Source organism: Corvus brachyrhynchos, unplaced genomic scaffold (genome assembly GCF_000691975.1).
Source record: "Corvus brachyrhynchos isolate BGI_N302 unplaced genomic scaffold, ASM69197v1 scaffold413, whole genome shotgun sequence".
In the NCBI taxonomy this organism is placed as follows: domain Eukaryota; kingdom Metazoa; phylum Chordata; class Aves; order Passeriformes; family Corvidae; genus Corvus; species Corvus brachyrhynchos.
The window spans coordinates 56,674-69,155 of NW_008237240.1; the positions used below are offsets into that span (position 1 = coordinate 56,674).

At 45.3% G+C, this 12,482-nt stretch overlaps 1 protein-coding gene across 1 annotated transcript in view; it reads left to right on the forward strand.

Moving 5' to 3' along the window:
- The first annotated feature begins 11,557 nt into the window (after nucleotides 1-11,557).
- The window catches only part of LOC103612874 (trefoil factor 2), a 3,807-nt gene continuing 2,882 nt past the window's right edge, over nucleotides 11,558-12,482 (forward strand). Inside the window, exon 1 of the mRNA XM_008630585.1 lies at nucleotides 11,558-11,639. Within this exon, the coding sequence (XP_008628807.1) occupies nucleotides 11,558-11,639 (82 nt within the window). The remainder of the gene's footprint in view (nucleotides 11,640-12,482) is intronic.

Below are 12,482 nucleotides of genomic sequence, written 5' to 3' on the forward strand. Positions count from 1 at the left end.
AGGGGGAAACAGGACCCCTCAGAACTCCTGGATTACGGGAATCTTTTAAACAAGCAGCCTTGTGCACAGGAACCATGACAGGGAAGAGAGGCTGAGGGATGGACTGGGATGCTCACACAGGGGGGTTCAGTGCCCCAAAGCAAATTCCACAGGTCCTGTGTGGTGCTGCCCAGCTCCCAGGAGTGCTGCAGATGCCATGGGCTATTGCAGGTGGGACTAAGGGTGCAGACAACCAAACCGAGCCCTGAGGGAGAGCACTCAGGGACTTGGGAATACCCAAACGTGCTCAATCTGTAAAGAAAAAATAAAGACTGCCATCTCCAGTAATTAATCCCTTCATATTTCCTGTCCCGATATTGCTGAAGAAGAGAAAAGCTGGAGGAAAACATGGAGTTTGCAATTATCAGCCCTTCCCATGCAGCCCTCAGGACTGGCTCCAGAGGTGCATCTCCTTCAGGTCAGAGATGGCCCCAGATCCAGGCACAGGCAGGGTCCAGCCATGGTTGGTGCAGCTTCTGCCCTCCCTGTGGCCCAGTTAAAGCTGAACTCTTGTTGCTTTATCCCTGGACACTTGTGGTTTCAGGGAAAGTGAAGCAAAAAGTGCTGGGCTCTGACTTCATCCCTCCCCATCTCCTGTAGGGATCTTGCATTTCAGATGGGTTTTACTCCCATGACTTCAACTCTGAATAATTAACCACACCCCACAGCACGTGGAAGAGAATTTTTTGGACTCCATGATTTCAGAGGTCTTTTCCAACCTAATTAGTTCATGATTTCAAAACCAGTTTTGCTAACTTTTAGGTCCAGGATGCCTGTTATGGAGGACCAGAGAGGAAAGACACCTTCTAAGTTTAGCTGGATGGCAAGGGGGTGAAGCAGAGAACCTGCCAAAATCTGCTTTCATCCTGCTGCTTTCCTGAGAAGAGGGATTGCTGACTCTGTCCTGTGAGGAAAATGAGGTAGGCAAGAGCTTGGAGCGAAAGGCTGGCTCCCAAAACCTGGGAAAGAGGCTGATCCAGCACTTCCAGCACTGTTCCTTCAGAAGCAAGCACTGACCCAGCACGAATGGAGGGGCTCAAGACAGCCCTGCTGCCTCCTGGGGTGTGAAGGCAGGTGAAAAGAGGACTGCTCATCTCAGTCTGGGGTTGCTGTTCATTTTCCTGGTGAAGTGAATGAGGTCAGGAAAGTCCCAGAAAGTCCTGTTGGCACTAGGATGAGCCACCTAGTGTGAATGGGAGCCAAATGCTCATGCCAGGCTGAAGCCCTGACCCTGGTGACATCTAAAGCAAATGAATTTCACCTTCCTGTGTCTGGACTGGCTTCTTCAAAAAGGGAGAAAACCTCATTGCCAAGGTTGCCCTCTAAAGAACTTCCCAGCTGTGCTCTCACCTGAAATCTGTTTGGGAGCTGTTTTTCAGGAGTATTTCAGCTGAGGGTATCTCATCATTTCATACACTCTGCAGGTCTGTGTTTCCCAAAGGCCAGGATTAAGCATCATTTGCTTTGAACATTGCAGATCTCTGAGATTAATGTAATACCGAAAAATTCACCAAATTAGGCCTTGCAGTAGCAATCATTTTGTTGCCTCATGCAGTTACAATGGCCAAGTTTAGTTCCAGCATGGGAAGAAAACCTCTGACTGAAAATTCCTGACCAGTGTGTTCACTCCCATAACTGGTAGGGAACAGTCTAATCAGAGTTTGTATAAAACTACTCTTAGGAATAGCAAACAAAGCATTTACTAAATAACAGTTACTCTGAATAGAACCCAGCACAGACAGCAGGGCTGGAAGAGGTGGCAACAAATAATTTAAATTAAATTATTGGCAGACACAATTTCACTAAGTAAAAGGGGGCAAAGGGACTGAGCCAGAGGTTTACTTCCAGTCCAGGCTAGAGGAGAGAATGAGGGGAAAAGCCCCAGTCCTGAAGCCCTCAGATGAGAGCAGCTGGCTGGGGCTCTCAACTTCCAAGGCTTCGTTCTGACTCACATAATTCCCCTCTCAGCTTCTCCCCTTGCAGGTGGCCCTTCTTAATGCAAACAATTAAATGGGCATTAGGTGAAAGTGGCTGCTCCTATTGCCTAATGAGGAGGACATTTGGCAGGCAGGGAGGGTGCCTGGGTTCTTCAGGAATCAGTCCCCTTTTTTACAGGGGCCTCATGTTCTCCACATTTCCAAACCTCTCCTTTGTTATCAAGGAGGTGAATAAAGAGATTTTGAACCACTCCAAACAAAGTCCAACCAAGCTGGGACTAAAACCCAGAAAAAGCATTTGTAGAACAGAGGAACAGCGGGTTCCAACAACCAGAAAGTCATAGTTTGGTTTACAAGCAATTTAACCCCACTGGCCTCCCATCAGCAATGGGTGCTGCCACTGCAAAGCCCTTCACAGAATCCCAGGATGGGTCAGGCTGGAAGGGACCACAGTGGCTCATCTGGTCCCACCTCCCTGCTCAAGCAGGGGCATCCCACAGCACATGGTGCAGGATTGTGTCCAGATGGCTCTGGAATACCTCCAGTGAGAGATCCTTGGCTGCAAAGTGCTGTGTGCCTGTGCTCTGCACTGGTGACCAGCTCAGGATATAACACAGTGGTCTCTAAAGGTGCAGGAGGGGGACATTAGCCCCCAGTTAAGCATTTTCTGGGGGCAGGGCTGGTGAGAGAGCTGGGCTGCTTTCCTTTATTTATCTGCCTGGCATGAACATGCCTGTAATGCTGGGCAAGAGCCTGTTCCTGCTTTGGGCAAACTGGTTTTACTTTGGGAGAAAAGCAGTGTTTGTTCTGTGGGTGGTGAAATGAGAAATGCTGTGAACTCCCCCTGAATCCATCAGGTTTGCATGAAGTTCATCAATGGCAAAGCCTGCTCTCAGCACACATGTTTTTCCTCACAGATGCTGTTCCTGTTGCCCTTCCAGAAGCCCCAGTGGCTTTTACCACAGTCACTGGATCTCACCAGCACTTTTTTAGGGCTGACACCAGCATGTCCCCGGCCCTGTCCCTTCCCCTGCCTCCCTGCACACCACCACAGCTGTCTGAAACAATGCCCAGCCTGCTGCCCAGTTCTTTCTTCTCTCCTAGTTCCTTTTCCTCTCCACTCTTATTTGCAGTCCCTTCATCATTAGCTCCCACAGGACTATCAGTAGCATATCAGTCTGACACAGGCAGTTTCACTGCTATAAATTCTCCACAGCCCATTGAATAGAGACTTTTTAATTAGGTTTTAAGAATTTTCCCATTAGCAGAGAGACATTGAGAATTCAGGTCTCATTTATGAAAAGCAAAATATGTTAGAGAGGGAAGCTGCTTGATTTACTGCAGTATTAGCATTTCCCCCCCTGTATTTATGGGCATGGATTAATTGCTGTTTTGCTACTGTGGACAGAAATATGTTTGACAATTCACTTTATTGTGCTACAAATGACAGATTTAAACCAGTGATCCAATGTGAGAACCCTCTTGGGCTACAGCACTGTCTGTGTGACATACGCAGAATATGTGAACAAAATCTTTCATCATCACAATTTGATTGCTTTGCTATTTGCTCCAAACTGGCTTCATGTTCCCACTATCAAAGGGGTTTTCTGGCTTCAGCTCTCACTTTGCCCTGAAGATCCGAGATAGGACTTCAGATGAAAGTGGGGTAGATTGAGCCAGTGCCACCTCCTTGGCAGGGTGGAAGGGCAAATTTGTGCTGCCTCGGGCCCTGGACACACTTGGCCACAACAAGAGGGCAAGTGTCCACTTCAAGTGTTCTCCCAGCTGCTGGGTGTTCCAGACTCAGGGAATTCATGAGCCAGGTGTGGTATTTTTGGTGTTTTTAAAAGCCCAGATGGATTTCCCTTCCAGGAACTGTTGCAAATGGCTTTTTGTTGAGGTGACAGGGACCCCCCTTCCTTGCTGTCTGCCCCATCCCAGAACACCTTCAGGTCAGGAAGAGCTGTCACAGCACTGTTGTGCCAGTGCAATCCTTGCAGGCATCAAGTTTCTGTTCCAATCTACTCATCCTGACAAAACTCTATGATGGAGAGATCCCAGCCAGCTCTCACAGCCTTATTTTAATCCTGCTGGGTGCATTTGATCCAGTTCTTGCACCTCAGCTGTAGATCAGTGAGTGGTTGCATCCTTTTCTGTGGGGTTACCCCAGGTAAGCAGGACACAGCAAGGGAAGCCTCAGGTGTCATTTCCTCTGCCATGGCATCCTTCATCCCAGCTGGAAGCCTCCAACATGCTCCTCTAGGCCTGAGCTCTGGCTTCTGCAAAGCTCTCACCTGCAGTAACTTATTATAAAAAAACACAGTAAAATAAGATGTTCTTGTTAAGATTTTCCTATCTCAAGAGAATTTTTTTTCTTCTCTGATTCTTGGCAGAACTTTATAGTTCACTTTCTATGTCCAGTCTCTTTAAAATTTTTAAAGGGAAGATTTCAAAGGAATTTCATAGCTAGTCTTTTTTTTTATTCTGTTGAAATGTCTACTTCTTTTCTTTCTACATTTTTCTACCATTATTTTATTAAATCCCTTGAAGACCTGAACTCTACAGAGACACAGTTGTCCCCTGAAGTAGCTCTCCCACTAATCCCCATATATCAACTCTTGCTAACATTGGAGCTTAATATTTCTCCCTCTGTTTTTAACCACATTTAATTGGTGCAGAAGAAACACTTCCTGGCCAACATTTCCTCCCCTCACAGTCATCAGTGAAAAGAGCAATAACTGAAACTTGCTAAAACCAGCAACAATCTTGACTCCACTCTGCCAGCTCTGTAGGTGATTTTTGCTATCAGCTCAGCTGAGCCAGCCCAGGTCACTTTCTAACCTCAATTCTTTTACAGACCCTGTCACACTGTACATCTCTCTGAGCCTTTCCAGTCCTCACCATCAGCTGGAGACAGTTCAGGCAATATTTTTTCACTCCCCACTTTTGAAAGCACTAGGGCAAAACTTCTCTGAAATGACCTTTTCCTCCCACACAAGGTCTTAGGTTCACTTATCATTTCCTAGGACTCCTGCTTCTCCTATTTCAGGCATTTCTCATTTGTATTTATCTCTTTAGCTATTTGTGTCAGAAATAACCTTGCAGCCCTTTGCCTGCATTGCCTGGTTTTCAAAGTTTTGATCACTGTTCCCATAGCAGCAAATGAGAACCATTGATTTTTTTTTTCATATCTCATGTGCCAAATAATAGTCCTCGACACATGAGGTGAAACCCAGAGCTCTCAATCTGCTCTAAGAAACCACCAGAAAACTAAAGGAGGAACATTTCCTTTTAGCTTGCAGGGGAAATGGCTTCTGACCCCTGCCTGCTCCTATTTACATTGCCAATTGCTCTGACATTAATGAATGAATTATGCTGAAGTGATACAATACGGGCAGTGTATATCAGCTGTTCCATGCCATTGCCCTCAGAACATCAGTGTTTGGAGCTACTGGGTAATCTCAGTGACTCCCTGTCCCTGTGTGCAGGTGAGAGATGTTGGCTCATACCCCTTGCAGGTGATGCTCTTTCACTGCACCTGCAAGAATCCCTCCCTCCCACCAGTCACTGTGGAAGGGAACAGACCCAAAAACCCTCCCTGCATCATGAGTGGTGCTGGATTTGGCTCTTCCTTCTGGGAATCACAACCAATCCACTGGCGTGAGTTTGCTTCAGGTTTTGGTGAGTTTCAGAAGCTCCACCCATCACAGCATTTTCCATTCTCCAGACCAGGACGTATTTACCAGATTCAGTATTAACCCCAGACTAGATTATCTTGGTTTTGAGCTTGAAACTTGCACTAGATGATTTGAAAAGATGTCCCTGAGAAATGATGAAAATCAAAAGATGCAATGATAAAATTGTGGGATCAGCCAGACTAAGTTAATCCATCCCCAGCCCAGTTCCCTGTGCCAGTTACAGATGCTTACAGAAAAACTTCAACAAGGAGCAAAGATAATCCACTCATACCCTACATTATTCTCATTTCCCACTCCTGCCCCATCACTTTATTGAATGCTTTCTGGTTGTTCTATTCTGAGAAATGATGAGTAACTTTTGCTCAAGTCCATCCAGCCACAGACACTGATACTTTCACAGAATACCCTTCCAACCTCCAAGGATTTGCAGCTTAGACATTTCCTGAGATAGATGTGTGGTTTGGGGATTCAACAGCCCCAAACAATTTTTCTTCAATGAGTTCATCCAGTTGCTTTTCAGACCTGTGGGAAATTTTAGCATCCGCAGATGAATTGCATCATATCCCTTTGCTTGGTGATGAACCATCTTCCTTCATGAGCTTCTAACCTACCATTGAAATTTTTGTGTTAGATAAGACCACGAGCTGTGCCTCCTGTGACCTGTATGGATCTGGAGAGACCTGGTGTACATAAATATTCCTGGTGTGGATGCTGTCCCACACCACCATCCCCACCACAGGACCTTTTACAGGCTGGAGACTGAGAACACGGCATGAAAATGTAGACAGAGGGTGGGTTTATAAAATGGAAAAACTTTGTGAATCTGTGATTCTCTATTCCTTGCCTAAGAATTTTTAATCTGTCACTCTCTTTTCTCACGGTTGCTAAGTACTGAGCTGGTGTTTTCACAAAACTGTTGTCCTCCATATGCTCCTGTCATCCTCACACTGCACTCACAGTAACCTGAGTGATCACAGTCAGCTCAGGGTCCTTTATGGCAACTGGAAAGGTAGGATTGCTCCTTTCCCAGGTGTGCATCACTCCATATTTCCAGACATGGAGCCTCACGTGCCATCCAACTCGGCAGCCATTCCATTTTGCACAACCCATTGGAGCAACTGCTTCATATTTTCACTACCACAGAAATTCTGTGTCGCCAACAGATTTTATCCTCTCACCTCCTCTTTCAGACTGTTTGTGAGCCTGTTAAGCTGCAAAGGTCCCAGCATAACTCTCTGCAGGAGCCCCCTATGACCTCTCCCCACAGCGAGCACCATCCTGCCCTCTGCTTGTTGCCCTGTTTTTATCCGGGAGAAAATTTCCCCGTCTGTCCTGTGACAACTTAGTTTCTAAGATCCCTACACTCTTCAAAACATTTTTCCATAGCTCATTGCTCTCATGAGCCAGAGGGCTTTTCTCAGCATCTCTTCTAATTACAAGTCTCCTTTTTAACTCGGGGCAGCCAGAACGTCACAAAGGGACGTGGGCATGGGAGCAGCAGGGACTGGGGCCTTACCAGAATTATGTTTTCTCCTTTGTACTCCTTTCCTATTAACTACTGAAACCAATTTGCCTTTTTGTCACTTTGAATAGTCAGCTGGCACATCCACAGTGATGGGAAGCTGTGTGAGTGACAGTAGCTAATTTGCAGCCCATCTTGGTGATGATATACTTAGGTTACTCTTCCTCCGTGCACTTTACCTTGTACTTCATTTGCCATTTATCACCCAGTCAATCTTGTAAGATTGTTGAGCTAGCTGCACTTTTTAAAAAATATGAAAAATAATTCTGAGTCATAAGCATATTCATCACCTCATTGTTCACCAAGCTTTCCTGATCATTTATGAGGATGTTGAACAAAAATCCTCTCCTCTCCCTTCTGATTGCTGACCTTTGTCTCCTGTCTGAAGTTATTTGTTTATCTCTTTGTGATTTTATTTTCCTGCAGTACTTTTTTTTCTATTTTCTTTATTTGACTTTGGAAATAAAGGTCTTTTTTCTTCTAGTGGCTTCCTTTACTCCTTCATTTAATTATTCTGGGTCTATATGTGTGCCTGAGGACATCCTTTTCATATTTTTTGTTCGATGGTAAATATTTACTGAGTTTTTCATACTGTGTCTTTCAATAGCACCCTGCTGTTTGCCAACATTTCACACACTTTACTCTTCCTTTAAGCTCAATTTAATAAGTCTTCTTGGTTTATGTTTCCCTTTTTAGAAGGTAATAGGTCAGGATTTGGACTCCCTCATTGCCTGGGGCATGGTAAACTGGAATGCATCACAAGCATTTTCATAACAAGACCTTTCAATGGTCACGTCTGGAATCAGATCTTCTGCATTTCTCAGGAGTTTCTTCCCCTCTCTGGGTCACTACAAATCTGATGGGGTCTAGAAGAGAAACAAAATACATATTTCCCTGCTTTGCTGGCTCCAGCCAGCGCGTCCTCTTCTCCACAGGCTGGTCCCCACCTCATTTCAGGAACAGCAAGGATTTTCTGGTGTTATTTTGGTGCTTACAAAAAATGATGGCAATGCTGAGATCATGGACTGCTTGGAGATCCCAGAAGCATTAGGGAAAATTACAGGCTCAGATCTGTATTTCTAAACTGGCACTGGGCTTTGCATCACAACCAAACATTTTTGTAGTGTATTGGATGCTGAAATTCAGGCTTTTAGATCTGACTCAGCTCTGAGTTACATATTTGATTAATTTCAGTAATTAAATCTTTCTTTTCACCTTGGGCGAGGATGTTTGCCACAGAAATGTAACAAAAGTCCCATTCCAGCACTGTCTGTGGTTTGTAAAAATGACATATTCTTTGACAAAATTCCCCTGAAGGACTTTGAACTCACAAAGTTCAAGTTGATTTTGACAACTGCGTTAGACATCTCTGGTAAGGATCTTTATCAAAGCCATGGATGTCAGGGGTTATTTTGAGCTGTCCATTCCCAGAATTAAGATGCAGGGGTTTCTCTGTTTGTATTTTGACCCCTCGGTGTTATCTGGTGGACAGACAGATATTGTCCTGGTTTAAGGAATTTTATGTGCCAGCTCAAGCCTTTGTGTGCCCCGCAGGGCTGGAAGGAGCAAATTGTAGACATCCCTCTCCTTTGCCACTGTTTTTTTTTTCTCTGTTATGGTGATTTACTTTAGAGAGCACTCAAAACTTGGGATTTACTCTGTGGGCTCACATGCAGTGCTGTTGGCCCAGTGACAGATTTCTTCATGTCAGCATTCAAGCCACCAGTTACCACAAAAAGGAAATTCCCTTCAGGAAAAAACACTCCCCTTAGGATGAAAATCAAAGTTGTTCTGTTTGCTGGTTATTTTAAGTGAAAAGAGATAGAAAAAAATTACCCTTATCCTTCAAAAGTTCTGGATTAGCAAAATAAAGAGTTGCAGCCTGGCACTGATCCACAGCAAGATCCAATACCAGCCGTGGTGATTTCTCCATGTGCTTGCTGGGGAGGAAATGAGAGCACCACAGTGCAGCTAAAAGGGACCAGGGGAGGGTGGTGAGGGAGGACACGGAGCCTGGAGAGGAGGAAGGAGCCCTCCAAGCCCCTTCTGACCATGGGCACTTGCAGAGCCTGAGATCCTTTACAGAGCTACCAAAAGGTTTAGGTAGGCACCGGCCTCACAGAAGGAAACACATTTACAGGGAAACCCCAGATAATTTTCAAGGCTTTGCTATATAAACATATTAAAGATCTTTAAGTAATCCCCTGGCAGAAAGCAGGCAGCTCATTTATTGCCCTGTGTTTGCTTTACGATGCCAATCAAACGCTCTTTCCGCAGCGAGAGCTCGGGGGTAGATTTGCCTTTGTGCCCGCAACTGGGATCGGGCCCAAGAGGTGACAGCCAGCAGATAAGGGCTAAATTAATGTCCAGAAAGGAGCAGGAGTGACAAATGTTATCTGCAGTTTCAGCTGACTCACACGATGGGCTGATAATCTATTGAGAATTCCGTGGAAGTCCGAAAGCAGCGCGGTCCACCTCGGGATCGCTGCTTTCCCCTTGCGCACGGGCAGTGTTTCAGCCAACCTCACCTCCTTTCTGAGGAGAAAGCTGGTGGAAAAACTACTCTGGACAGGCATCATGGTGGACCTTTGTACATAAGGGGAAAACTGGATATTAAAGTTTTTAGTCCAACATTTTCTCTAAGTGATGGAGGTAAAAAATGTGATATGAGCTGCTGAGTGATGGAGCACAGCCCTTGTCTGCCTGCAGCCTGGTATCTTGTGAAATGGAGGATACACAAAATATCTAATTTATGAATTGTGGCTTTCTGTGAGAAATGCCACCCATGTCTTAAATAGGGATGGATATAAAAAAAGCCCATAAAGCATTAAATAAGTTAACCTTTAGGAAAAAGAACCCTATTATTTTTTTCCCTTCTAGAACAAAATCCCTCCCACTTTGTTGGAAATACCTTGCAACAAATAAACTTCCTCCAAAACACAGCTGTAGAAGCTGAAAGTTCTCACTTTAAACTTTGTAATGGAAAGATGCACAAAACAAACTCATATGTAATATTCAAAAGCAAGGAGACACAATTCTGTCAAAGACCAACAAAGTGCATTGAATCTCTTTATTTTGCTGATGAACAGGAAGAGTTACCTGGTGGATTTCCCATCGGAAAAGTGATGCAGCAGAGCACCCAAGGGGCTGCAGCCAGCCCTGCCTGCTCTGCAGATGCCTCCTGTGGGGAGGGTGCAGAGATGGTCCCACCAGCCCACTGCTTCTCTCCCACTCCCTGGTACTGCTCTGGTTGTGTTTAAGAGTTGAGAAGTAGCTAGAAGAAATGTTACAGTAAATGGTAGAAAATTGTCCAGAAGGAAGAATAAAGCCTTCAGCAGTCCAAGTCCCAAGGCCTGTTGTCCCAAAACAGCCCAAAGGCTGCCTTGGAGGCTACCTTTAAACCAGGAGAAAACCACTCAGGGAATTAATTGGTCAAACATGGTGCTTCAGAAGTTTGGTTTTGGCAAAACACATGCAGGTGGTGTTGGATGGGTTGGGAAGTGCTGCTCTGCTTTGGGGATCAGGCAGAGGGAGTGGGGACAGCTCCTGCTGTGGCACCCCTGGAACAGGACCTTGCACAGGGCAGCAACTCCAAAATAACACCGGGACCCTCAGGACTGATGCCTGAACAAGCACAGCATCTGTGGGGCAGGATGAGATCATACAGAAACTCTCATTTCTTCTCTTGTGTCTCTATGCTGTTGATCCTCTTGGGCTTTTTTTTCCCCTGATCTTACCTTCTTTTGCTAAATCCTCTTGTGTGGAAACCAGCAGTGGCCTTAGCTGGGCTCAGTATTTCACAGTCACACCTGCCACTTTCTGTGTTTATGTATTTTTTCAGGTGCACAGTGGTCTCCTGAAGCTTGGAGGTGTCACAGCTCCAGCCCTCCTCCCATACCTGTTTCAGAGTAAGCATAACCAAAATCTTAAGGCCAGGGAAAAATTAAGGCAGAAAACATACACCTGGATAGGAAATATTTCACATATTTTTCAGTAGTGACTGGAAAATAAAAACTGCCCAGAGGTCTGAAATACTCTAATGAAATCAGAGCACCCAGAGGTTCCTCTGGCACCCAGAGGCACCCAGCAGCATCCATTTGATAGACTGTGGGATCACATAATAGATATGTATCTATAGGTACCTAATAGATACGTGATCAATGGCTCACGGGAGCCCAGAAATTTGTCTCCGGGGTATCAAAATATGCATGGCAACACTTCCTAACCAAACAAAAGAAAACCCAACCTTCTGGGTGAAGCACCAGATGGAACAATGTTATCAGACCTCGCTGGGCAAACACAAGGAGCGCATAAAACCCGCGGCTTCAAGGGGAAGCAGCAGCGCTCCTCTTCCAAGAGCCATGGATCTCAAGGTGGTCTGTGCACTCTCCATCACCCTCGTCATAGCCCTCAGCACCCTGGCAGAGGGAATTGCACCTCCAAGTAAGTACATCCACCTCCTGCTGCCTTCCAGGTACGTGTGGGACCCTCATCCCACCGACTGCAGCCAGAGCCTGGCAGCTTTAACAGACCAGACAGCAAATGGCTTTCTGTGCTGCTCTTTATTCCCAAAGTGGAGCCTACTTTTAAATGTTTTTCAGAGAGATCTATAGCAAAATGTGAAAGACTGCAGGTGAACTCTTGTGTTGGTGGAATAACCAGGAACCCACTGCAAAGGCAGAGGAGGTTGCTAGAACAGGACCAGGGCTGGAACAGGAGCCAGCTTTGTCTAAATTGTCTTCTGGCATTTGGTTTATGCTGCTTTGCCATGTGAATACAGTTTTAAAGGAGCCTATCTGCCTCCTCATTAAAAGAAAAGTAATTTAGACAACTCCAGGAGTGGAAAGCAATGACAGCTGGAGGACAGCTCCAGAAATTCTTGGTTGTGGTTGACTGTGCAATAGACTTAAAATGTTAGAAGCATAGCTGCAGCTATTTTCACCCCATCCTATATTTTATAATCACCTGACAAAAATGCAAAGATTTTGTATCTTTACACCTGTTTGAATATCCACTGGACCCCTTAACTCTTTTTCTCTTCACATGAGATGGGCAAAGCAGCAAACATTTAATAGCATAATATTTGAAGTTCTTGGGATTTCCCATTCGGTGTGGTTGATTCGAAGCCCACAAACCACACTGTGCTGGGCTGGCTGGGCTGCAAGTGGGACCAGAAACTCTCAAAGGGTGATGTACAGCCCTGACCAAAACCAGTAGGAGTTTAAAAGCAGCTTTTAAACCACTCAGGTTGTGGTCTTGGCAGGGAACAGAAAAGATGGAAAGCAT